Below are 25,837 nucleotides of genomic sequence, written 5' to 3'. Positions count from 1 at the left end.
AATATATAATATAATATATAACGAGTTCCCGTTTAATTAGTCTAAATGCTGTTTTAGATATCTAAAATACAATTAAGGATAGTCATCCTAAAACTCTTAAATATTAAAAAAGGCTTGGCACATGACTGCACATCTTGACTCTGCGGATTCAACCATCCTCCTCCTCACGACCCGCCCATTTGCCGCTGCAGCCTGAACTCGGTCAGGTGTTCGTTGTCCAGCGACGTAAACTTTCCGTTTGGAAAACTAACTGGCCTTTGCGTCCAGATTAACATAGTCAGCGCCATGCTTAGACGGATACTTCAGATGGTAAGTGTCCAAGGCTAAAAACTCAACTGCATCGCTTTTGTTTGGTTAAACAAGGCTGTTTTGCTTTGGAGACACAGGGCCTATCCTTGTCTGTTTTCATGGTGGGAAGGCATGTTTTATGATACAGCGTGTCTTTGGAGGGCGGGGCTTCGTTTCAGCCAACGAGAACTCCTCAATTGGAAGGGTTTTGCTATGCCGTCAGATCGGGGTGAACATATCACGCGCTTCTTGTGTAGGTTTGAGCTAGCCACTAATGCTAACCATGTTCGGAGCTACTGTTGACAGCAATGCTGCAAGCTAGAGTCCCTGTTTAGAATGCCGTAATAACACCAACATGTCTGCCTCCTCTGGGCTACTGTGGTGTAGTAAAGAAACACTGATTAATTATAGTTTTGTGATTGTAATGTTACAGGTGGAATGTTAGGTTAATTCATCGCCCAGTCATCACATGCTAACACTGACGTTGGTCACAGAGTGACTATTGGGAAATCCCGTGCTAGCTGACTGTCGGCAACACGGAATATGGAGGGTAGCCGTTGAGATTTATGTGACTATTTAATATTAACGGTGACGCGGTAAGTTAAGTAACAATGCCAGCTTGTCACTGCAGCTAAAAGCAGGCGTAACAGATGCTATCAAGCTAGATTATTCGTAATACTACATTTCCCAGAGGGCATTGCCAGCTGCATCATTGTGTACATTGTCAAGTCTTGGCCTCGTAACTGAGGAAGTCGGTCTCTACACATGAGTGGTTCACGTTTGAAATCTTTTTTTTTACAGTTTAAGTATTTGGGAAGTGAAACTCATCTGAAGTATCCGTCTCTGGTTCCTCATAAACCCACACGGACCTGCCCTTTATAACACATTGAGTAAATAATTTACAGTGCCGTTAGCAACCGAGATTATAATCATAGGCCTTGAGATTTACAAGAAACTGATTCAACAGACTTCATTGTGCTCTCCATATAAAATGTTAGGGAACCATGGACATGGTGTAAAATATGGTCAGTGACAGGGGTTTGGCACAGACATCTTCAAGCCGTACAACATTATAAATCTGTAATCCATGGGTCTTATTCATCTACTCTGAATAAGACTGACATAGTCGTTATCTTGATTACACATACACTCACACACTTTGACCTTGTTCATTCATGCAGACTATTGTCAAACCAAACAATCCCTTTTTCTGAAGTGTCTTTAGGCCCAGTTGACTGAACCCGTTTGTAGTGATAATATGGCAGTGAACACCTGAAGTGTATTGAAAGTTGGAGTGATCTAAACTACAGGGTGTGTTGTTTAATAGAACTGTAAATTTGCCTGTTACATGACTGTGAACTATTGGAGCGCTGCAGCAGTCACTCTAATCCAAATGTTACTTAGTTATTTACAGCATACATTGTTTAGTTAACTTTTATTATACAGTACATAAATTATCATTCATCCAGTAATCAATTAAGATTAGCTTTGTTGTTCATCTTATACCTGCTCATATCATTGTTTTTGTGCTCTAGGTTATACAGCAAATTAACTCAGCATGTCTGTAAATAAAAGGATAGTATACATGTGTTGTCTGGAACTAGTTACTGGTGAAAGGACGAGGACTTGCTCTTTGTTTTTCTGGTTAATCAGACCTATTATCTTCTCTCCAGACCCCTGGCAAAGGAGGCTCCCAGAACACAGAGGCAGAGCAGCCCAGCACAGACCTAAACCATGATCAGACATCTGAGGTAATGTGCAGGTCGTGTAGAACTAAGGCTGTCTGAAAAGTTGTTGACAGGGTTGACGTGATAGTATGTTTCTGTGTTCAGGGCTTCATCTGTCCTCAGTGCATGAAGTCACACAATTCTGCAGAGGAGCTGTTCAAGCACTATGAGCTGTTCCACGATACTGGAGACCTCCCTGCTCACATGGCCCCCACTAGGTGAGAGTGATGTTAATGCTACATAAATGACAGTCTAACCCCAAACGACCTTGACAGAGTTTTACTTGTCATTTTGGTAATGCACCAAACGTTTCCTCATTCCTAGAGAGGACCTTACAATGCTGCGTCAAGAAGTTCAGGACCTGCATGCCTCTTTGAAGGTGTGGCTCAATTGTGGTTATTACACATTACATACTTATACATACAAAGATTTTGATGGTCACTGTGTGTATGTGTAACACTTCAGGAGGAAAGATGGTTCTCTGGAGAACTCAAGAAAGAATTAGACAAAGTTCAAGGACACCTGAAGCAAGTAATTAACTCATGATATTTAACTTCCTTTGAAAATGGTCTTTCTGAATGTAAAACACATTAAGTACCTGACACGTTTCTCTCTCTGTAATTTTCACAGAGTGATGGACAGCCAGGCTCAGAAGATGGAGGTGCAATAGACGACAACTTTGTAAAACAATCATGAAAAAAGATTTATCAAAATGTCAGTCACCACTATGTCGCGTTTTTCTCCTCAGCCCTTGAGAAGAAGTTGAATGAAGCAGAGACAGAGAAGTTCAACATCAAGCAAATGAAAGACCTGTTTGAGCAAAAGGCTGCTCAACTGGCAACAGAGATAGTAGGTGAGTGTGGGGGCAGAAAATTGGGAGATCTGTGTGTCTGCATCATACGACAGTGAATTCCTTTTTTTTAGCTTGTGTTACAGTGTAAGTTCAGTCCCCCCCCTGTGTTTAATCAAGTCTAAGTTATATAACCTGCATTTGGATTTACAGCCTGTAGCTCTCGGTTATCAGCTCTCGGGAGTAAATTTGGAGGGAACAACTATATTTAAATGAATAATATTAAATAATATTTATTTGAATTGCTAAATCTGACAGACATAAAGTCCCGCTACGATGAGGAGAAGAGCCTTCGGGAGGCTGCTGATCAGAGGTTGGCCAAATTGACTGACCAGCTCCAGAAGGAGAAGCTGGAAAATGAGAGACTCCACACAGAGCTGGTACGTCCTGTTTTCCCTAGGAGAGTAATATGCTGAATTTGATTTTTGGTACTATGTGGCTTTGAGCTGGGTGGACATAGCTTCTACCCAGAAATGTCTTTTGCCTGACTTACTGCCACCTAGTAGTCATGTCTGCTACACCACACCTCTGCTTTGCCCCCTAGTTACAGCGGCCAGGAGTGGAGGATGTGGAGGTCCTGCAGAAGGAGCTGGTGCAAGTGCAGACACTAATGGACAGTATGACACGGGAGAGGGAGGAGGAGTCTGAACGGCTCAAAAGCCACTACGAGCAACTGCAGGCTAATTACACTACCTCAGAGGTGAGATATTTTAAATGAAAAAGGGAGCCAAACATCTTGCTGTAATGCATAAAGGTGATACTGAGCTACCCACTAACGCAATAGACCTATCATATCGTTTTAAATTAAACACCAAAAAAATCATACTGTGTCAAAATAGAATTTTCAGCATGGCTGCTGTAATATTTTGCAATAAATTGTAAAGGTGTGCCTGATAATTCCCCTGTCATTTACACAGGCCAGCCACTTTCTAGTAGATGGCTTTTTGCCTAAATCTCAGTAATTAATACCTGGTGAATAATTAGATTTCTCGATAAAGAGAGGAGTATTTATAGAGCAGGCTATAAAAACCACTAGCACTGTTTTTCTATACAAATGTTGCCCAGTGTTGTAAAATGACTTGTCTGTGTTTCCTTCCCTTTCTTCTGCGTCTTGTGTAATGTATCCCTACACTTAATCTTACTTCAAGATTCATAAACTGGAGGTAAAACATGTTGTTTCCCATTGGCCCCAAATTTAGTTGAATTTCTTTTTTTTGTCTTAAGTTAAAGCCTCTTTTCCAAAATTGTGTATTTGTTTTAATAATAATGTTTTAGCTTTTTTATTTCAGTTGAGCTTTTGTGTGACTGATGTCTGATGGCTGCAAATCGCAAATCTGCAAATTCTTATGTTTTTACCATTCTTTTATTTCAGTTTGCACAGTAGTTCTTCATACTGATGTTACGTTGTTTGATTGTAAATGTATTGGAAAAAAAAATTCAGATATATGTTTTTCATGTATTGCAGGTAACCATATCCCAACTAAAAGCAGAACTGGAGAAAGGTCCACAAGAAGCAGCTGTTTATACCCAACAGATCCACCAGCTTCAGAGTAATCTGAATAATCTACAGCAGCAAAACCAGGTATTACACACACACACACACACACACACACACACACACACACACACACACACTTCTCATCAACGTGGGGACTCTCCATTGACATAATGCCTTCCTTAGCCCCTTACTCTACTCCCAACCATCACAAATAAAGGCAGACGTCTATTCTTTACTCTAATCTGAACCAAAACTCATTTCTAACCTCAGCCCTAAATTCACATCTTGACCCTCAAAAAAGCTTTCGGACCGGTGGGGAGACCCACCAAGTGTCCCCACGTTGTCGCAGTGTCCTCACCCTGATAGCTAAAACATGGTTTATTGGCCCCACGTCGAAGGAAAAACATGTGTACGCACACACGCATGCCTCACGCACAAACACACGCACACACACACACACACACACAGAATGATTGCTTTTACTTCCGTAATGTTAACAGTCCTCAATTACTGAAAATGCCATCTGAGTTTCTATTACTCAGCATTAGAATATCCTTCTGCCTCCTTCCTTCAATGGAAATCTAGACACGTAGATAAATATCACACAGAGCTCTATAATTAAACCAGCAGGGAAGGATCTCTGCCATCCCTGCTCTGGCACTTAGGGTAGTGTCGTCACAGGTATCTACACTGGTGAAATGGAAACTAGCGAATAGAAGTGTAGGATTCCTGCCAGAGATTAAATCCTCCCTCCTTAGGATTACAGAGCTGGATTTCCATCATGACACCCCAATATACAGGATACCCTGAGACCTGATGCAGATATCGTCTTCATGTTAAAGAGACAAAGGGGCACTTACAGTAATAGGCAGTGAGACAGGGGAGAAGGGGGAGGAGGCTTCAGAGGTTTATTGGATGTTCTTAAAGGCCAGTTGCCTCGCAAAACTCCCCATTTAGCAAAACAGTCCACTATAACTATTTTATTATATATCTTGCTGTCACCAAGTTATCCTGCAAGCGGAGTGTGGTCACACTGTACTGTATTTCAAGTCCCATGTCCTAAACTTTCACCTAGAAATGCCATAGCTCACTTTAGTCTTAAGAGGCCACTGTTCTTTTCCATAGCTTATATCACGAGGCATGGCTGTTTACAGTATGTTCGGTTGCAGCTCATCTATCAAACTTATTGTGGGTTTTAAATACATGTATAAAAATGATTTTGTTCAGTGTGACTACATTGACTGGACATTTACTGAAATGTTTTAAAAGGTGTCAGTCAGTCTTTTCTCATTATTTTATAATGCTAATTTGTTGTTTGGCTATGATGCTAATTTAGGAACATCGCGCAGCTCTGTAATTTCTAAACCTTTAGACAACCAGTGCTCATCTCATCCATGTTATCTTCCTTTGCAAAAGAACCTTTCTGAGAAGCTGGCATGTAAGGAGAAGGATTATAAAAAACTGGAGGAGTGTGTGGCTGCGGAAAAAGCTGCCAGAAAGGGAGTCCAAGACAGCTTGAGGGAGAAGGAACTGGAGGTCCAAGAACTCCAGGTCCGAGCCACAGGAACGGAGTCCTCACTGAAGAAGACCCAGTCAGAGCTCGGAGACAGGTCTGAGGAGGTGGCAAAGCTGAAGAGTGAGATTACAGAGCTGGAGATGAAGTATGCAGAGCTGAAAGTTGAGAGGAAACAGCTGGAACAACAGAGAGAGGAAAAGGAGAGCCAAGGTGCTCAGCAGCAGACTGAGATTAGTCAGGTGAGTATGATGCATAAAGTACACACGCATATAATGGCTGCAAATGACATTTGCACTGTTTACACTATTAAGTAACAAATTTAACAAAGAAAGAAGTCACAAATACAGAAGATTATGCAGATGTGTCTCCTCTTGGCTCTTTCTAGCTACATGCTAAACTGCTGGAGGCAGAGAGGCAGCTGGGTGAGGTACAAGGTCGTCTGAAAGAACAACGGCAGCTGTCTGGGGAGAAACTGAAAGACCGTGAACAGCAAGCAGCTGACCTGCAGCTCAAACTCTCCCGCACTGAAGAACAGGTTGGTGACAAGTGAATTGTGTGCTTGCTGAACTTGAGAAATGAAGTGAATATACAAAAGCTGCCACCGTTAAAAATCAAGTTTTTAAAAATAAAAAAAAGGCAAAATCATAGAATAAACTCATCGTGCTTTTGGTGGTTTACCTTTTCAGTTAAAGGAAATCTCCAGTAAGAACACAGACCTGCAGCATCAACTAGAGAAAGCCAAGCAGCAGCACCAGGAGCTGCAAGCACTTCAACAAAACACCAACGGCAAACTTCGTGAGGCTCAGGTAGAGCTTGATTGATGAACATAACATAGTATATAGTAACCACAGTAAGGTCTTGCTTCTTGACCATGGCTCCTGACTACAGTAAAAATAAACAGTAATAATTTGATTATTCTATAAAACACCTATCTGGAAATAAGAACTGCATAGTTTATGTCAAATTTAGATACATTACTGTATGTCTTTATTTTGTAGAATGATCTTGAACAAGTGCTGCGTCAGATTGGGGATAAAGACCAGAAAATCCAGAACCTGGAGGCTCTTCTTCAGAAAAGTAAAGACATAGTAAGTCAGCTGGAAGCTGAGAGAGAGGATTTATGTGCCAAGATCCAGGCTGGAGAGGGAGAGACGGCTGTCCTTAACCAACTAAAAGAGAAAAACCACACTCTACAAGAACAGGTATGTACACAGACACAGAGACACACACACACAATGGCTGAGCACCATCTACAATCAACTTCTACTGTATATAACCTATGTATGTGGGAATGTACAGGTGACACAGTTGACAGACAAGCTAAAGAACCAGTCAGAGAGCAACAAGCAAGCCCAGGATAATCTGCACGAGCAAGTCCAGGAGCAGAAGACCCTGCTGCGTTCAGCCCAGGACCGAGCACACACCCTGGAGACCTCAGTCACAGAGCTCACTGCACAGCTCGCAGACAGCAAGGAGAAAGTAGCCCAGCTAGATGTGCAGGTAAGCTGAGGTTTAGGATGTCAGGTGTAACACATGGAATCAATGTTCTATACTTTATAGTCATCAGTAATGCTTTATGAAATGTAGATTGATTTTGAAACAGCAGAGAGAAGCAGTACGCTGATGTTAGGGAATTCTGCTTCTCTGTTTTGTCTGCAGCTAAAGGCAAAGACAGAAATGTTGCTGTCAGCTGAAGCAGCCAAGGCTGCACTAAAGGCCAACCTTGAGAACAACCTGGAGACGGCTCAGCATGCTGTGCAGGACAAGCAGCAGGTTAGTCTCATCTGTAGACCATTAATAAATAAACACTGCTAAAATCTACTCCAGAGAACCCTTTTATATATTATATTTTGTTCTAAAAGCACCTGTGTAGGGCACACACGTTACTTTCTTCACAGTTGGTCCTCTCCTCTCTTTGTATCACTGCACATTTCTCTTGTGTAGGAACTAAATAAGGTTCAGAAGAAGATGGAGGAGCAGGCCCAAAGGCTCAAGGAGAAACAGGAGCAGTGCACACAGATGGAAGCCAGTCTGAAAGAATGCAAAGATAAACTGCTGGCTTCTGAACAACGTGTAGAGCAGCTTCAGGGCCTCAGTAAGGTATGTATTGAGTCTTTGTCTGATACCTGTATAGGATATTTTTATCATATCAATTATAATAATTTAATACAATTATTATAATTGTATAGCTGTATTTTTCTTATCCACAGTCCCAGTTTTTAAATTAATTAACTTTTTATACAAATGTGTTTTTTCTTTGAATCTGTCAGAAATTGGAGTCACAGGTGAAAGAATTGCAAACAACAAGGGATCATACGCAACAGGAAGTGCAGAGGTTGCAAAAGGAGGGGTCAGAGATAAAGCAGAAGGCTAAGGAGCTGCAGCGCTCACTGGACACAGAAAAAGCCGGGTAAGGTCATGTTAGTTTAAATATTTAAATGATGATGGCTTTTAAGTATTTATTTTTGTTTTTTTGTATTTTGTTTTTTCCAACATATTGTAGTCAGTCATTTCTAATCTGCTATATATGTTTTATTGTGAAGGGCTTCAACACTGCAGGAGGAATTAAAGAAAAAGGCTGCTGCTTTGAGTGACACCCAACAGCAGTTGGAGCGCTCTGAGCAGGATAAAGCTGCACTTAAGCTGAATCTGGACAAGGTGACCCAGGAAGGAAAGACCCAGCATGCAGAGCTGGACAGAAAAGCTCAGAGTCTAGCAGCAGAGCTCCAAAAGGCACAGCAGGACAAGGAGGCTCAAAGGCAGGAGCTTGTCACTACACAGGAGAACGTAGCAAAGGCTAATAAGGCACTGAAAGAGAGCCAGAGTCAGCTAGATACAGAAAGGAAGAGCCATAAGTCGGTCATGGATGAGCAGGTAGGCTCATTAGCTACAGACAGGAACACACTCGTCAAAAAATCTAATTTATTTTTTCCATGTTTTAACTTTAAATCGGTTTACTGATTTGCAAGATCACTTGATAACTTTACAATCTTTCTTAATCCCCAGGGGAAGTCTTTTGAAAAAGCAAGACAGGAGCTCCTAAAGATGAATGAGTCCATCACCAAGGAAATAAAAGACTACAAAGAACAGCTGGAGCAGATGAAAGCGGTAAACATCTGAAAATGTACTATATTTGTTTTGAATTAAACTGTTTTCACATTACAAAGTGGTAACTTTGTGTGCACAAATGTCAGACAGAGAAAGAGGTTAAAGGTCAGCTGACGTCGTTAGAGCAGCAGCACTTAAAAACTCAAGAGGCACTGAAGGAAAAGGAGAAAGAAATGGGGAAGGTACAGGCACAACTGAAGACAGCACATGGATCCTTTGAAGAAGAGGTGAAGAAGCTGAAGGGCCAAGTGACGGAATTACAAGGAGCCAATGTCAAGAAAGTAAGAGAACCATTATTACAATTATTAATAAATAACAATTAATAACAGTCATTTTTAAACCTCTGACATGTATTTGACTCTCTGCAGACTGAAGAGGAGAATAAGCTGAGAACACAGATTTCAGGACTTGATCATGAGCTGATGTCAGAGAAAAAACGGACAGCTGAGTTACAGAAAGCCTTGGAGCAAAGTCAGAAAAGCTCCAGTAAGCTTCAGTCTGAACTCTACGGCAAAGAGTCTGAGGTCTCTGCCCTGCGTCAAGATATCAAGGTACTTGCAGAAATAGAAATGAATAGAAAATAAATTCCGTGAAACAACTCATTTGAGAATAATTGACCCCACAATGGCAGTTATTTCATTTATTTCCAACCTGACTTTGACCGTAGACTTCAGAGGAGAAGCTGAGCTTGGTCCAGGAAGAGCTGGCTGCTAACCAGACGCATCAGACCAGTTTAGAGGCTCAGATTCAGGAACTTAAGACAGGCAGGACCTCGCTGGAGCAGGAGCTCAGCAAACGGGACCAGAAGCTCCAGCAGCAGGAGCAAAAGCTGAAAGAGCTGCAGAATCAACAGGTTAGACAGACGCAGGAACCCACAACCCTTACGTGACTGTGAACGTGGTTAGGTTTGTTTTAAATGTTGCCTGTCTGCACAGGGGCTAATCAAGAAGGAACTGGAGAAGGAGAAAAGCAACGTGGAGGAGTTCAGCAAAGCCAAGGGTGTCCTGGAAAAGAGTAACACCAAGCTAACGTCTGAATTGAAGGCACTGAAAGAGAAGAGTGAGAAGGTACCACTCCAGTAGCTGCACTTAAATATGAGGAAATAACTTGCTCCTAATGCTCTTTTCTTATGGCTTAATTTGGGGACACTGCTGAAAACTATTTTTGCAAACCGTTGCTTGTGGTAACTTATTTGTCGCTTCTCAGGAGCTGGGTGAGTTGCGGGAGGCCAAGCAGCTGTTGATCCAGCAGAAGCTGGAGCTGCAGGGTCAATTAGAGAAGCTTCAGGGGAGCCTCGAACAAGAGCAGAAAGAACACAAGGCCACCAAGGACAGCAGGGGCCAGAGAGAGAAGCTGCTCCTTGCCCAAACCAAGGATGTGGAGGATCAGCTGGTAGGCTTACTGGACCATGTTATTCAGCAATTAGTGGGTGAAGGCCCATTCACTTCGCCCATCTCCGGTGATGCCTGTAATGTGTCTTTCTAAAGGCGGCGGAGAAGCGTGCCAGAGAGGAGCAGGTGAAGCGTGGAGAGGAGGCCGAGGCTAAGCTGGGCGTGCAGGTGACGGCGCTGAACGAAAACGTGGCCACTCTGAAGAGGGAGTGGCAGGGCAGCCAGCGGAGAGTCGGTGAGCTGGAGAAGCAGACGGACGAACTGAGAGGAGAGCTGGCTGTGCTGGAGGCAACCGTCCAAAACAACCAGGACGAGAGACGGGCGCTCCTAGAAAGGTGCGTCAGTGTTGCTTTTTTGGGGTCCCATTACCCACACACACTGCAGTACAACGCTGTGGTGAGCCCTGTAAGCACTGTACTACTACCGAGCATTAATTAGCCATTAGAAGCTAGTCGGATAGCGGTGGTCGGAAATTCCCCATAGCCTCTAATTAACACGAACACGTCACACAAACGGCTGCTCTGCGCTTGTGTTTCAGGTGTGTGAAGGGTGAGGGGGAGATCGAGAAACTGCAGGCCAAAGTGGTGGAGCTGAGGAGGAAGGTGGAGGACACGACAGCAGCCATGCAGGAGCTGGGCAGAGAGAACCAGTCGCTCCAGGTCAGCGCCTGTGTGCTTGGCGATGGGCAGTAAAAGGCTCGGGCAGGGTTTGATTTCTTCGTCACCACACGTTACAGCTAGAGGTCCAGGCTGTAACTGCTGCTGTGCTTTCAGATCAAGCAGTCCCAGAGTTTGACCAGGAAGTGGGCCGAGGATCACGAGGTGCAGAACTGCATGGCCTGTGGGAAAGGCTTCTCTGTCACCGTCAGGAAGGTAAGTGTGCGGCCGGCTGCCTTTAAGTCTGCGCAGCGTCTCATCGGGCTCATTTCAACTGTACGCTCCTGCTCCGTGTCTCCTCCAGCACCACTGTAGACATTGCGGGAACATTTTCTGCGCCGAGTGCTCGTCGAGGAACGCCCTGACGCCGTCCTCCAAAAAGCCGGTCCGAGTGTGTGAGACGTGCTTCGAGGAGCTCCAAGGCTGAGCACCCCCTCCCCCTCCCCTCCCGCTCCTACTCCAGCGTGCACAGGGAGGCGTGTCTTTATTGTATTTAATGTGCCCTATAAACAACATACCCAGACTTCCACCTGCGTATGACTTATGGCTCTGGTGTGGAGGGGAACTAACACACAGAACCCGCAGGAGTGGTGGGAGTCGGTGGTGTTGTCTGCATCTGTTTTGTGCCTTTTGCTGCTCCTGTGGACTGCCAGACAGCGGAGACAGTGAGAACTAAACACCATCCGTCGCTTCAGTTCACGCTCACGTCTCCATCATCGTTTGCATCATTTGCATTCGCCAAGTCGTCCGCTACAGTCGTGCATTGTGGAATGTCGGGAGGTGGAAGGCCACTGTGGCTCTGCAGGAGTGAATGGGGAAGTAAATGTAATAGTGATGAATCCGTGCCGCCATACAAAGGTAGATGCAGCTAATACTGTCATTTTGCTCAAAAAGGACTTGTAGATGGTAAACATGGTGTGAAGGCTTTTCATTATTTGTAAATTCAACCAAACAAATCAGATTTTTAAATATTTTAGTAGCAATTAAAAAGAGGGTTTAAAAAAATTGACGACCCTAAAGTAAACACTCACCAGTCTGTTATTTCAGCAGGCATTCTCTCAGATCGGCTTGTGTTTTCTTTGTGTGGCAGCATGTTTGTGATTTCGCTCATGTATTCGGACGATTTCATGACCAAAGAATGTCTGTAGCAGGAACGCAGGCCAGAGGAAGCCCCGAGCTGAGTCTGTCAGTATTTCTCTATGCCTCCTCCTGCATTTCATTTCATGGGGTCTGACCTTTTTAACTCGTGTATGTGTGACGTGAGAGGCATTTTTACGTCGAGTCGGTTGTTTTTGCTGTGATGCATGTTGGTTTTTACACACTGGTGCTTTTCTGCAGACTGGTGATGCAGTCAGAGACGGTGCCAGCTAATTTTGTTTGTGTCCTGCTATTTGTCTCTATTGACTGCTTGGTGTGTGTGTGTGTGTGTGTGTGCGTGTGCGTGTGTGTCATTTTCATTGTTTTGTCTGCTGAGCTGCACTGTATGGGCGCTCAGAACATCTGATTCAGTCTGGGGTCTGTGCTGCCTTCAGGTTCAGCGGGAGCTGTCGCTTCTCCGTCCAACCTGTCCGCAACTGCAAACACTGTAACAGTTCATTCCTCCTTTTGTGTAATTTATAATTGTTGGCAGATATTTTACATCCTTTGTGCAATTGTCTTAGGGACTGGAGCAGGTGATAACACTGTAGGCCAGGAGGCGGTGCAGGCTGGCATTTTGGGGCAAGCAGATTTTTCCAGACTTGCCAAATTAGTTCTTTCTGCGAGTGTTATTCTTACAGACGAATGTCCAATATGTATCAGTTACAAGGTCTCACACCTCTAATTGAGTGTTTTGTTTTGTCATGTCTACCTCATATTGGCACAGGAGAAGCACTATTCAAGTTCACAAATGTTTGCGGAACTGTTTGCATTTGCGAGCAGTCGTGGTTTATCAAGATGTACAGTCCCTTTGAATCTAGACATGGTTTGCACCTTATCGCGCTCTGGGTTGGTCCTTGTGAGAACCCGGCCACACATGTAGGACCACCAACTTTATACAGGCTTCAGCATTTATAGCCCACGCGTGACATCAGTACTATGGCTGTCATAATTATCTTTGTAAATGTTTGTAATGAAGAAGAAATCATAGGAAATATCAATCACGTGTTAATGTGAAAGCGCAACGGCAGTGAACCTTGTCATCGGCGTGTTCTCGTCTCTGCAGAGCGCCACCACATGCCCGTACACACTGAGATGTGGCTTGCTTCGTGTCGTGTTCGTGCGTCGTCGGGCGCGGTGGCGTCATTGGCCTCCGGCTCTCACAGCTCCCGCGTGTTTAGAGTTGTTGTCGTTGTGTTGGTGGTTGTGACGGTGCGCCTCAGGCCGTTCACCACCGCTCACGGTGACTTCAGCTCACGCGAAGGAACGGGAGAAATAATGTAATTTACATTCTATTGCACCGTTTGATTTTCTAATCCATCATCAGGACAAACGTAAATAAACAGTGTTTTTATTTCTATTTCGTGTGTTTGTGAATAATTAATCATTGAAAGATACAGTAAGACAGATTAATTCACTCATGAATTAATGTCATACAACTGTCATCAAGTTTAATCTACACCATCAGAGACTGCAGTTCCACTACAGCAGGTGCCTTTACAGAATGAACCTAGTCCTAGTGCTGTCATTTACAAGGCGACAGTGAAGTGCACGTCCCTCGGACGTCATATCTGTGAAGACTCCAGCCACAGGGAGGCGCTCTTGACACGCGGCTGTTGAGAGTCCAGCTTCAGCAGTGCTGTCACAGCCCCCTCTATCTTTGACACCCATGCTTTCTGGAACACAAACAATACAGCGCTCAGCAACACTAGACATCAGCTGTTTGTCAGACGATGCTGCAGATTTTATGCAGATTTGTTGGTTTAATCCGATTAACCCTGAAGCAAATGTAAATGAATGCGAGTTGTTTATCGTACGTGTCTCATGGAATGTAAACAAAATGGGTCGTGTGTTCTGTTTGGACACAAGCATCCGTGTGATGTGACAGAGCAGTCATCAGTGCAGAATGTGACCAGGCCTTTGCAGCCTCCCTCACCTTGGCAGGCTCTGATGCAGCCTGCAGGATGAACGCCCCGATACACTGCTGGTAGCGGTTCTGGTGCATGATTATGAAAGAGTGAGGCAGCCCCGATGCTGCAGGGGGGAAAAACAAAACATCAGCCAAAACGGACTGGTGGTGGCGCCATGTTGATTCATCCTTTATGATGACATCATCGTAAATAAGAGTAGCAATAGTGTTTTAGTTACTTGAGGCGTTCAGCTGGTCGATGTTCTTGAGCTGGAGTCGGTCCAGGGACACGGGCTGGTCAAGGACCGTGAAGGTGCATCCCTCCTTTAGCAGCTGATCCAGCTCCAGGTCCAGCTTCTGCGGCAGCCTGAGTGAGTTCTGCTCGGGCCCGATGCTCCTCTGTGCGTTTAGACGGGGACAGTGTGACTGACGTGACGCCGCTACGCTAAATATTTGCCATTGACACCGTGCTGCACCTTTTTGTTCCTCTTTATCTTCGTGATCAGCAGGAATTCGTCAAACAGGAACAGGAAGACGTCTATGAGCTTGGCGTTCTCTGGCGTCGACGGGGGGAAAAGAAGACGAGGTGAGAGCGCGCTCGGCGCCGGGCGGCGGAACGCGGACCGGCGCCGGGCGCGCTCACGCTCACCTGTGAGCACGAGCCTCCCCTCGTGCAGCAGACTCCTGTGGGTGATGAGGTTCTCCAGAGTGACGGGCTTCAGCAGGTGCTTCAGGCCCTGGAAGAGAAGCAGCGCTGAACGGCGGATGAAAGGCCTCGGGCCGCGTTTACGCCTTTTAAAGGCTTCGCATCGCGTAAATACGGGCAAATATTGACACGCACAACAACACGCGCGAGGCGCCGGACAGACCTCCGGTATGAAGGCGCGCTTGTCCCGCTCCCACACGGGCAGCCACACCAGCGCGTCCCTCAGCTGCTTCACCTTCTGGTAGTTGTCCAGCCACTTGACCTTCCCTTCCAGGTCGCCTAAAACAACGGAAAAAAAGAGAGGAGGGTCATATCGAGGACTGATGCTTGGAGATAATGACTGTGCACACACAATACCTGGTATTTTAAATGACACACAAATCACCCTGCTGACAAAATGACTAATAAAACGCCTTCATTATTTACCCTTGCTTGTTTCCTGGTCTAGCGACAGTCGCGTGACGAGCCTGGGCGTGACAGGGGTGTGCGATTACAGTTCCCCCACACCCAGAAGACATTGTCCTACACGTTGGACGGTTGCCGCGGTGACAGGGTTTCTGCCACACCTTTTGCGATTACGGCTGCATGAAAGCACTTTGCGCGTTCCGCGCAACGACCTTTGCCGCATCTGCCTCACGTCCTCGGTGACTGACCCTGACCAGCAGCTGCCGATAAGCGGCGCGAACGCGTTAAGGAGCCGCGGCGCCGGTTGCTCACATATGGACGTGTCCACCTGCTCCGCCACCGCCTCCAGGCCCCTGAGCTGGTCCTCCGCCCGGCACCGCCTGGCCACGTTCCGCAGCAGCAGCGGGTAGCGCGTGAGCCGCTGCAGCGGCGCCACCAGCAGGTCGCGCAGCTGCAGCCGGCGGCACTGCTCGCTCCTCTCGCACCACTGGGGAGAGACAGGGAGGGAGGCGGGTGAGGCCGGCCGGCGTGCTGCCTCCCCTCCCTCCCTCCCTCCGGACTCTACCTTTACGTAGCAGCCAAAGTCCTCTCTGAGCTTGAGGCCGTCCAGATAGAGCAGCGCGGTGGAGTAGTTGAGGCAGTACTTCTGCAGGCAGTGGCATATGCTCTCCTGGAAGGCCTGTCGGGGGGGCAGACACCGGGGTTACACACGGCGCGTGCTGGAGGCCACGGGGGCACCCTGGTCCACTTGCCTTGCTGAGGAGCTCCAGCAGGGTGGGCCCGCCACCCTCGCTCGTCTCCAGCGTGGCCCTGATGGCGCCCAGGAGCTTGTGCAGGAAACTGGAGCTGACCTGCAAACGGGGGAACAGCGTCAAGTGTCAGTGCGGTTCCACCTGAGCCCTGCCTCACCTGATGCTGATGCTGATGCTAACGCTAACGCTAACCTTCTCAACCTCCCACGGTCAAAACAGCTCAGTCTCCCTTTCGATGGCGCACATGACACAGTGTTATTATATTGTCATGAAGGTGGCTGTTGTTCGCAATTATTTACATAGTACATATAAAATGACAGGCTTCACGCTGCCTATTTGCATCATGTCTCACCAGGCAAAGCTCGTTGAGGTTTGCAAACACTCCCCAGGAGTCGACGTCAGTCAGGCAGTTGCTCGCCTGCAGGTTCGCCAGCGTGGCCAGAAACACCTGAGGGCGAACGAGACGTTCACGTGAGCCCCGGCGACAGGACGGGGAAACCTACTCTGCGGCTGCGCCTCATGAGTCACCTCCTTGAGAACCATGAGCCGGTCCAGGAAGTAAACGCACTCGCTGGTGAAGAGCTCCCAAACGGCCTCCTGCCTCTTGAAGCCCTGAGGGTCAGAGTCTGCGCTCAGCTGGGAGGACTGGTCCTGCAGGAAATCTGCCAGCGAGTAGTCCTGCACGCAGCGAGGGCGAGCGAGAGAGAGAGAGAGAGAGAGAGAGAAATACTCTTCCTCAGATAACAGTATCTCACTGTCAAATGTTTGTTGCTGACCAGTAATGATGGAGAGCAGCAGGAGGCCGCCTCCAACTGCTGGCTGTTATTTCTGAGTCACTTGTTAAACACTGAGATCTATTTGTATTGGAAATCTGGCTTGTTTAGCTTGTTTAACTCGGAGTTTGCTTGGATTAGCACCAACGCGAGGATTGACACAACAAACAGACTGACAGAGTGTTTCAATTCGCACCTTGTACTTCTGAAGGTCAGGGTTCCTCCAGTCCTGGATCTGCGCTGTTGAGAGATACTTTTCAATATCCGACACTGTGCCCGCGTGCGACTTTCCTTTAGTCTGGAAGCAGGCGATGACAACGGGCCGATTAATAAAAAAATACACAACACTCTGTCTGTATAATAGCTCAGTATTCTCAGCAATTGAATGAGCATGCTTGGCTTAGTTTTGACTAATTACCAAAACAGTTTGGCCCAAAAGTGGAGAAGAGGAAGCACATTAGCTGCTTCGAGAAGTGGGTCAGAGAACAAGTGCCCACGGCTCAAACAAAGTACATCCAAACAAAACCAGCACAACACAACAAGGCCCAACACACAAACAACACACCCACCGTGCTGCGCCTCGAAAAAGGCCACTTTGACTTCTTAGTGTCTGTAAGAAGCAACGTCATGGTTATTCCAGCAACAGGGAGATTAAGGGATTAGAAACAAACAATAAAAACTGTGTTAGCATGAAAAAAAACGGGGGTGAACTTCAGGACACAACTTGTATAAACTTCCATGTTTAGCTATGAAATCAAGGCGATCAGTCAGGATGTTTAGCGGGTGATTTACATGTTCGTGTTTACGATGCTGGGGCTGATTTGAATGGAGGTTTTACCGCAGTAGTTGGAGCCGTTCAGCATGTCGGCGGCGCCGTTGGACACGAACAGGTCCCCGGGCGACACGTCCAGGCCGGGGAGGCTGACCACCACCGAGCTGCGGCGCCGCTCCTTCAGCCTGGGGCGACACACGCACACGGGGCTCAGGGCCGAGCGGCACGCGCGGAGCGAAGGAGAGAGCGAGGAAATAAGGAAATTCCTTCTGTGGTTTTCACGTCGGGTGGAAAATCATCCGCTGCCGTTAGGCCCGAACTACCACACTCATGCCTTTATGTGCTACGCTGATAAAAACGTAGCAGGTCATAGAACCCGACCCACTCCAGAGGTGACCAGTGTCAATGCAAAAACGCTCCCAGCACCAGAAACGCTGCGTTTACACTGCTAACGGGTCTGGGCTTTGAAAGGGGAAGAGGGCAGAAAGAGGAAGTGACAGCGGGGAAGCCATCACCTGCTTCAATAAAGCAGATTGATTAGAGGCTGAAACGACGACAAGGAGGAGGAACGAAGCTGGCGCCGGTCGGTCCCGGTCCAGCGTTTCAGCCTTTGTATAAATACGTCAAAGTCTATTTGTGGTGTTTGATTAGAAATGTTGGGCACACAGCTCGTTTGCACGGAGGCTCCGCGTATTTGTTTATGTTTGTTTGGGGTTCTGGCCTCTGTTTGCTCATCAACAGGCACCAAACATGAGGGCGGGAGAGTCGATGCAACGGGTCCGTCTGCAGCCAGACAGGAGGAACCTGGTCTGTCGAACCTGAGAAGGCGCCACCCGATCCCCGAGCTGCAGACGGGTTCATCGGATCGGTTCATCCTGCGCCGACACCACCCCGCTCATATACATGCACTCCCCAGCATCCTCGCAGGGGACGTCCCGCTGCTCCGAGGCCTCTCTCTCTCTCTCTCTCTCTCTGTCACCGGGAGCGCTTTTAAAAATGGCCGCTTTGTTCCCGGCACAACAAGGGAAATAATGATGCTCCAAAAACAAAACGGCCCCCGACCAATAGGCCGGGCCGCTGAGGGAGTGCAATTACGGGGACAATAGCTGCCTAATTATCCAGCGAGGGGAAGAACCCGGCGGCCCATTAGGAGGGGCGAAAGCAGCCATAATGAGGGTTTGTCTGGGCCGTTCGGAACCATGGGACTCCCCAAACTTAACCCACCAAGCTTATGCTTCATTAACAAAGACATATATGACAATGAAAGCACGATGGGGCAAAGGTCCGACCGCCCTCTCCCGCTCACGAGCGTCACGTGGGCTCTAAAGGACGGAGCCGGTGGAGACGAGTCGGTGGAGGAGGGGGTCACCCACCTGCTATGGCGGCGCTCGTCGTCCTGCAAGAGAGAAGAGGGGGGGGGACAGCGTCAGCATCTGTGGGACCTCCCGCCGCCTCCAGCGCCACTATATCGCTTTCAAAGGCGTTGACGTGTGGAGCGGCGTTTTAAGGGGGCGCTGGGGTTTAAAGGCCTCTGAAATGTGAGGAGAACGTGGGGGCTCCACTGAGAACGCGCCCCCTTGAATGCAGCTCCTGATGAATGCCCCCCCACCCCCCCATTATCTCTGGCCATCGCTCGCTGACCCCTCCATTATTGGGTGACTGCTGACTGTGGTGAATAGGGCCCTATAAGGGGGGTGGGGGGGTGGGGGGGGGGGTGCGCTTCCCAGGGCCCGCGGGCTTCGCTCGGAGCTGTCAGTGCGTGTAACTGCTGATTCGTTTGCCGTCAAAAGCGGTTTTGTGGGGGAGCGCGGCGGGAGGCAAGACGCAGTGACGGAGAGGCTGGAGGAAGGAATGTGTGACCATTTCGGGCAGAGGGGCCTCCACGCGCCGCGGCACCGACAATGACCGCTCACGATCGGACCGGGGCGTTCAAGCTCACCTGGACCTCCCCGTCATCGGAGTTCTGGGCCGGCGCCGCCCGGGCGCTGGGCGGCTCCCGCTCCTGGTCCAGCGTCTGTGACCTCTGCGAGCGGGTCCTCTGCCGGTCCGGACCGGGGCCCGCCGCCAGGGGGGACTGGACTCTGCGCCCGGGGGAGAGGGGGGTGAGGGGCGGCGGCTCCTCCCGCGCGCCGCTCATCCGGCCCGCGTCCGGGGCGTCGCTCAGCGGGCGCCGCGTGCTCCTCATCCTCCTCAGCGTGGGCGACGTGGAGATGCGGCCCGGCGCCTGCCGGTCGAACTGGAACGGCGGCGCCGCCAGGCCGCCGTCCTCCGGCAGGGACGCGGGCCGGAGCCCGGAGTGGGCCCGCGTCAGGCTGATGTGCATGATGACCGGGTTGCTGGTCTGAGTCTGCCTGTGCTGCCGCGGCCCCCGGTCCGTCTGGGTGCCGGCGTGGGCCACGGCCGGGCCCGCGACGCGCTCCTCCTCGGCCCATTCGATGTAGATCCGGTCCAGCCTGCGTTCGATGCCCTGCTCCTTGTCCTGCAGGAGGACGTGCTTCAGCGCGGACATTGTTACCTCGGCCGCATCGTAGCGACGTGCGGGAATCGTGTGATCCGACGTTCCGGTTCCTCGAGTTGAGGTCAGATGATAATCCTGCTGCATTCCAACATCGTTCACGCCAGTCGACCCTCAAGCTTCTGGGGGTGAAGTAGAAAATGTATCAAGACACAAAGGCCAGATATAACAGTCTGGGCACAAACTCGCCAGCTAATCTGCTGAAAGAGGATTTAATCAGGGTTGAAAATGGTTAGATTCCAAACCAGACAAAATAAAAAAAAAACATACAGCGTGACTACAACTTAGTGTGGATTCAAGCATCTGCTTCAACCACACACACACGCACACGCACACGCACGCACCACAGTTTGTCAGTGGAGTCTGGACAAGGTGCACAATGAGCCCGGCTCCGTAATGCGGCTCCGCTGTCTCAGTCTGCGCCACTTTGTGCGCCATCGCCTCTCTCCCACTTCGCCACCATATTAGTTTAGCGCTTTGTGCGTTCCGAACCGCACGAGCGGTTAAGTCGCCGCATCCCTGCGCCGACAAAGATGCAAATGCAACGCGTCCACGTACAAACGACGCATCACAACTTTCCACGGGTTCGAGATGAGGAGCACCTGCCCCGACACGAGCGCATTCAAGCTTTTACTTACAGCCGCGAGCGCTGGGCGCCCGGTGGAGGAGCGTGGCCGCGGGAGTCCGGGGCTCAGCGGCACCTCGGAAGGAGGAAGACGGCGTCAGATCGAGCGACGGAGCTCAGGCGGAGCGCGCAGCCGGCTGGGAAACAGGTCTGCGTGGCGCCGCGTAAAGGAGGGAGTGGAGCGACTCATTGTCCTGAGGAGAGAGGTGCGACTGCTGTGCGTGCGTGAGAACATCAGCGCTCGCTCCCTCCCTCTCTCTCCCCCCTCCCTCCCTCCCTGTCTTTTATTTTGTAAAGAAGTGTTTGTCATTGTTTTCATGTCTTCGTGTGTTGTCCATAATAATACCACAGTGTACCAAGTTAAAATCCTGCCACAATTCTGTTTAGTTTATTATTTGCGTAATAGGCTATTTGTGGAATATATTTACTGATGCACTGACGTTGAGGCATTAAATGTTCCAGCAGGCGAAGGAGCAGCGTAATATATTACATCCATATATTCACGCCTGCCTAAATATAGAAAGACAGAGGACAAAAGTAGTGTTTTTCCCACAATCATTTATTGTAGCACATTTACAGTATCACTACAATCCATCTTTTTAAAGTCATGCTTCAAAAACAACTTTGACTTTGACTCTGTATCAAATAAAATGTACTATTAAAGTAGTGCATTTAAACGACTCTCACACTGTATTTGTGTCATACTCACGTGAAGGCTGGAAACGTGTTAGGTCCCAGTCGGACGTGAGCTCAGTGACCTTAGAGCCTGAATAGGTCAGTGGCTGAGTGTCAGTCCCTTTAAATGTGTCACCATGTCTGTGGCGTGTAAGGCCTTAAATCTCACTTGTTGCACCTGTATATAAAAACTAAAACTTTCTGTTCCAATCCTTGTAGCAGAAACTCCATTATTCTGCGATGAGGTGAACGCCAGAGGGCCACACCGGCCAGAAAACGGCATCGGCAGCTGAGACCTTTAGAGTATCTAGCGCCCCCTGGTGGAAAGACGGGGTTACTACACTTACTGTTCCACAGCGTCCCACTCTTGATATCACATGCCACTATAACATATGAAATGTTATGATGTCTGAACATATTTTATTTTATATGCTACATTTCACGTACAATTATGATCTGGAGTGTGCACGCACGAAGGGGTGTGTGTTAGTTTTAGTTACATGTACATTTGTGATATTTTTACACAAATATTTTTCAGCTGATCAGTAGTTTGTCGAAAGTTTTCTGGTTAAATAACTCTGCGGTTCACAAAACCAAACTTCACAAACGGCCTCGTCTGTTTGTTTAATGCCGAACTGCTACAATGTGTATAATTACAAACATCTGGCGTGTTCTCAGGCAGCGCCGGCTGCGTCCGCTGTGGCCCGTTCAACGTGACGCTTCCCCTTTTTGATCTTCGCGTTCGTGTTTATCACGGATCAGCAATGCGTTATTGATCGCGGCGCTTCCTTTTATTGAACAACACAAACATGTCACTGAGCGGAATTTGCTCACAGCCCTGACAGGAGCAGTCTCCTCCCCCTGAAGTGGATGTGAAGAAGAGCCCTCTCTCTCTCTGCTCTCACAGAAATACAGGAAGAAGTTGAACAAGTGTCAGAAAAAAAAAGCTGCGTTTTCGGGGAATCCGCCCGCACGCTGTGTGTTTTGCACTTTGCCTTCCTTTCCACCCCCCTCAGCCCACGTAGACCTGGAGGAATGAAGGTGACCAGTTCGAGGACGGCTGCGGCCGAAGTGGAGGCGCTGTAACGTGGGATCCACTCCAGCGAAGAGCGGCGGCGTCGTTCGCGTCTAAATGGAACCGGGTGCGCGGTGAAAATGTCAGAGCACAGGTCCAGTTTCCTCCACATCGGAGACATCGTGTCTCTGTACGCGGAAGGCTCGGTCAATGGCTTCATCAGCACTTTGGGGTACGTGCCACACGCTACTTCTCACTTTTTACTGAGTCCCATATGGGTCGATCCTCGCACTCTCTCCGCGGCTCTAACTGACGTGGTGTCGCCCCTCTGTCAACTTCTTCCTCTGCCGCGTGCTGAAATCCGGAGCGCGCGTGCGGACTCGGTTCTCGGCGGCCGAGGCCGCGGCACCGGGTCGCGCACACGGCCCTGCAGGAAACTCACGTTTACGCAAATGTAACAGGAATGCAAAGCGACGAGCGGCCCAGGTAGAAGCTCCCGGAGCGGGGACACGGCCGCTGCATGGCCAGAATGCAAATGTGCGCGTGTGTGTGTGCGTGTTCATTAAATGTCACGTAGCTTCCATTCATTTCATTCGGTACAGGAGGAAGAAGCCGCTCAGCTTCCTCGTGTGCAGACGCTCCTCTGCCCTGTAGTTCAAACTCAAACCTCGGCTTCCTGCAAGTAGGGGTTTCGTCAGAGCCGATGGACGCGCCTGTTGCCTGTTTGTGTCACACACCTACAGTTTAAGTGTCCGCGCAGGTTTCCACGTCCCCCTAATGAGCTTTTAAATAAGTGTGAACCACAGCAGGGGACTGGAAACCAGTTGGAGTCCAGTAATGCAGAAGCAAGAAGGAGGAAACTATAATAATCTGTCATAAAGGTGCACAAAGCATTCTGGGAAACGCGGCTTCACGCGAGTGTTCCTCCTTTGCGCCGTGGGTCCGTTCGAGTCCACCTGACTTCCTCTGCAGATGTGAAGTCACTTCAGTAGCTGCAGAGGCCTCCAGGAATGAGCGTGCCCCACCCACCGCCTCTCGCTCACTGTTTCTAAAGCCTTGGGGCGTTTGCGCACACCTGGTTGTGCTCGTGAATGTTCCCCGACCGCATGTCGCACAACAAGTGACGGTGTCCAGGAGGAACGTTCTGCAGGGAATCAAACCCTGACTCTTATCGTTTTTTTTTTTTGTTGTTTTTCTCAACGCGCGTCGTGTAGATCGGCTCCACCGCCGGGTAATGTTATCAGAGGAACCTCCCCGCGCTTCACCCACAGCCACAGTGTGTGCTGGGAACAACAATGCATAGAATAACAATGAGCGTCAGCGCTTCACACGCCTTTCATTGCAAACACTCTGAGCAGAGTGACCTTTATGCTCCTCAGAAGGTCGCTCCGCTGCCGCCTCCGGGCCTTCAGCGCTCACGCCCGGTGCCGTCCTGGAGACCCGAGGTCCCGTTCAGCCCCCAAGCGACGCGTCCCTTCGCCCGTAGGTGAACGACGACGTCATTCCCCTTCGAGTCGGCCGCTTTTCTGCTTTAAACGCGCTTAGTTCCTCCTTAAATCGAGTCTGGCAACAGGAGCAACGACCACACGTCTCATAAGGAAGTGTGTGACTGGGATTTCAGGACTGTCTTATCAGCAGGTTGAAACATGCAGGAGCAAAGTGGTTGTGTTACAACCCCCCCAACACACACACACACACACACACACACACACACACACACACACACTCATTGCTTTTACGTATTAAACCCATCTCTTATGTCACTCTGCATTAGCTGCTGCAGTTTCCGCGCCACAGCTATGATTAGCTCCCCAGTGTCCAGCGTCACAGGTTTATCTTTGGTTCATGTTTAACTGAGTTACAAGGCGAAATCATGCGCTTGCAGCGTCCGGCCCATCAGCGTGTGAGCTTGAGGTGACCTCCGGCCCTCCGGCCGTACGGTTACTTATTTATGAGCCTTCCTGGTGCCTCTCAGCACTTGATCACTCTTCCTGTTGGACTCTATTGTTTCTCATTTAGATGTTCCTCTGATAGGAGCGTGAGGAAATAATGCACACACACTGTGGACTGACAATGATCAAGGGCTGTGGAGGAGATGGGAAGTGACTCGGCAGCACTTCAGCCGTCGGCTTCGTATGAATTGGAGGAATTGTTCCTTTGCATTCTGTTTCTCCTCAGAGGAGGGAATGAATGGACGGGTTTGTGCGACTGGGGCCGAGGCGGTGGGATGATATGTGCTCTTAGTGTATGTCGGCCGCTTAGAGCTGCATTTGTCTTGTATACGTCCATCCTGGGCAACACACGAGAAGCCCTTAAATGCAACGCTGCCTGTGTGAGCGCTCATTGGAGGTCTTAAAGGGGTTCTTCAGAGTCAGAGCATTACTGCTACTGCAGGTAGAAGTAAAACCTCATAAACACTGGAATTCTAAGTATTCTTGTGGTATTTGTACCATCCAGACAACAACCTACTAGTCCCATTTAGTTCTGATAAAGCAATAGCCACAAATAGGTAGTAAATAAATTACAGATGCTGCCATTTAAGCTTTTTTTCCTTCAGCACAAAGGAAGTTGTCTTTTAATGAATAGGGTGAATTTGCCTGTGACCTGTTGCTCAGTGATCATTTATCCTAACGTGTATGACTCTGAACCTATCTATGACGCATCTATGGTGTAAAACCATGCTGAGCTGTGAGTAAAATGCCGTTATGAAAAGGATAACACCCAAGTGCCTTCTAATCAACTCCCCACACAAACCACAGCTTCCTCGGGTGACAACAACCCGCTGTAATAACTTAACTTTATCTCTGTGACCAGTACAAAAAGCAGCTGAAATCAGACTGAACATCTGAAATAATTGACTCCTCTAAGGTGTGTGTGTGTGTGTGTGTGTGTGTGTGTGTGTGTGTGTGCGTGTGTGTGTGCCCGTGTGTGTGTGTGCGTGTGTGAGTCAGGCACCAGTGACCAGTACATAATGGCTCCAAGGTGCTCATATGGATTCAGGTCAGGCCAACGTGAGGGGCCAGTTCCTTCACACCAATAGGAGCTCATGTTCCTGAACAACAAAGCTCAGTAGCTCCCAGTGCTCTTCCTGTTTCTACTAAAGGAGCAGACACTGGTCCTGTCTGGTGGGCAAGCTGGTGGGATTGTGTTGGGAGAAACAGCTAGAGATATATAAAATCAGACGAGCTGAGTCCACAAATGTCCAGAGCATCAATTCCTACAGTATGTTACCTGATTTTAGTCCGCCATCATCATCATCATCATCACCACATTTCTTCTCTGCAGACTTGTCGATGACAGGTGTGTGGTCCAACCAGAGGCCGGAGACCTCACCAACCCGCCCAAAAAGTTCAGAGGTATGTGTGAATGCCCTTGGCTCGCTGCTTTGAGGTTAAACACACACACGCTGAGCCAAGGCTGACCCCATCCTCCACACACACCGTGTTGTTTCAAACAACACAGCAGCTGCCGAGGAGCTTTAATGTGTTCAGCAGGCCGTACAGAACCACAACCGTTAAC

General features: G+C 48.6%; 3 protein-coding genes and 1 long non-coding RNA gene across 8 annotated transcripts in view; 2 read left to right on the top strand and 2 right to left on the bottom strand.

Annotated features, from left to right (window-relative positions):
* Window positions 1-148: 148 nt before the first annotated feature.
* Window positions 149-13,531, top strand: eea1 (early endosome antigen 1). Of its 2 annotated transcripts, XM_029154886.3 has the most exons (30): window positions 149-309; window positions 1,962-2,039; window positions 2,121-2,233; window positions 2,340-2,394; window positions 2,481-2,546; window positions 2,646-2,676; window positions 2,764-2,868; window positions 3,124-3,245; window positions 3,410-3,565; window positions 4,014-4,028; window positions 4,331-4,447; window positions 5,780-6,118; window positions 6,265-6,414; window positions 6,566-6,685; window positions 6,878-7,081; window positions 7,179-7,379; window positions 7,539-7,652; window positions 7,824-7,979; window positions 8,150-8,289; window positions 8,423-8,753; window positions 8,886-8,987; window positions 9,074-9,268; window positions 9,356-9,538; window positions 9,655-9,840; window positions 9,923-10,054; window positions 10,194-10,379; window positions 10,475-10,713; window positions 10,917-11,037; window positions 11,152-11,250; window positions 11,339-13,531. In XM_029154886.3, exons 1-30 carry the CDS (start codon window positions 286-288, stop codon window positions 11,459-11,461), a joined length of 4,203 nt encoding a protein of 1,400 aa, XP_029010719.1. In that variant the 5' UTR covers window positions 149-285; the 3' UTR covers window positions 11,462-13,531. The 2 variants fall into 2 exon arrangements, with proteins under 2 accessions (XP_029010719.1, XP_029010720.1); XM_029154887.3 differs by lacking the exon at window positions 4,014-4,028.
* A 65-nt stretch (window positions 13,532-13,596) lies between these two features.
* plekhg7 (pleckstrin homology domain containing, family G (with RhoGef domain) member 7) lies at window positions 13,597-20,856 on the bottom strand. 3 transcript variants are annotated; one of them, XM_029154888.3, is made up of 17 exons: window positions 20,642-20,854; window positions 19,428-20,125; window positions 18,862-18,884; window positions 17,555-17,673; window positions 17,286-17,326; window positions 16,913-17,014; window positions 16,472-16,621; window positions 16,296-16,391; window positions 15,944-16,042; window positions 15,757-15,870; window positions 15,504-15,678; window positions 14,950-15,065; window positions 14,730-14,817; window positions 14,557-14,636; window positions 14,320-14,479; window positions 14,108-14,205; window positions 13,597-13,847 (listed from the first exon to the last, which is right to left on the bottom strand). In XM_029154888.3, the coding sequence occupies exons 2-17, from the start codon at window positions 20,088-20,090 to the stop codon at window positions 13,737-13,739; spliced, it is 2,235 nt and encodes a 744-aa protein (XP_029010721.1). In that variant the 5' UTR covers window positions 20,091-20,125; window positions 20,642-20,854; the 3' UTR covers window positions 13,597-13,736. The 3 variants fall into 3 exon arrangements, with proteins under 3 accessions (XP_029010721.1, XP_055365371.1, XP_055365373.1); XM_055509396.1 differs by having other exon boundaries at window positions 15,504-15,870; window positions 20,642-20,856; XM_055509398.1 differs by lacking the exon at window positions 20,642-20,854 and adding an exon at window positions 20,348-20,567 and having other exon boundaries at window positions 15,504-15,870.
* A 347-nt stretch (window positions 20,857-21,203) lies between these two features.
* itpr2 (inositol 1,4,5-trisphosphate receptor, type 2) overlaps window positions 21,204-25,837 on the top strand; it is a 35,626-nt gene continuing 30,992 nt past the window's right edge. For both annotated transcript variants that reach the window (XM_055509395.1, XM_029154884.3), the window contains exons 1-2: window positions 21,204-22,550; window positions 25,604-25,674. In XM_055509395.1, coding sequence (XP_055365370.1) covers window positions 22,459-22,550; window positions 25,604-25,674 — 163 coding nt within the window. In that variant the 5' untranslated portion in view covers window positions 21,204-22,458. The remainder of the gene's footprint in view (window positions 22,551-25,603; window positions 25,675-25,837) is intronic.
* LOC129604198 (uncharacterized) lies at window positions 21,915-24,041 on the bottom strand. Its single transcript, XR_008694888.1, has 2 exons — window positions 23,683-24,041; window positions 21,915-23,601 (listed from the first exon to the last, which is right to left on the bottom strand). It is a non-coding gene; the product is annotated as an uncharacterized LOC129604198 (long non-coding RNA).

The sequence above is a fragment of the Betta splendens genome, chromosome 6 (assembly GCF_900634795.4).
Source record: "Betta splendens chromosome 6, fBetSpl5.4, whole genome shotgun sequence".
NCBI classification, from domain to species: Eukaryota; Metazoa; Chordata; class Actinopteri; order Anabantiformes; family Osphronemidae; genus Betta; species Betta splendens.
The sequence above is the reverse complement of the archived record's forward strand: the minus strand, read 5'-3'. Positions and strand labels throughout refer to the sequence as shown.

Coding starts and splice junctions, on each gene's coding strand:
- plekhg7 (XM_055509396.1), bottom strand. CDS start 20,090: ATGCAGCAGGATTATCATCTGACCTCAACTCGAGGAACCGGAACGTCG. Junction 17,015..17,285: donor CTTTTTCGAGGCGCAGCACG/GTGGGTGTGTTG, acceptor GCCTGCTTCCAG/ACTAAAGGAAAGTCGCACGC. Junction 16,392..16,471: donor GGCTCATGGTTCTCAAGGAG/GTGACTCATGAG, acceptor GTTCGCCCTCAG/GTGTTTCTGGCCACGCTGGC.
- eea1 (XM_029154886.3), top strand. CDS start 286: ATGCTTAGACGGATACTTCAGATG. Junction 3,246..3,409: donor AGAGACTCCACACAGAGCTG/GTACGTCCTGTT, acceptor TTTGCCCCCTAG/TTACAGCGGCCAGGAGTGGA. Junction 7,653..7,823: donor CTGTGCAGGACAAGCAGCAG/GTTAGTCTCATC, acceptor TCTCTTGTGTAG/GAACTAAATAAGGTTCAGAA.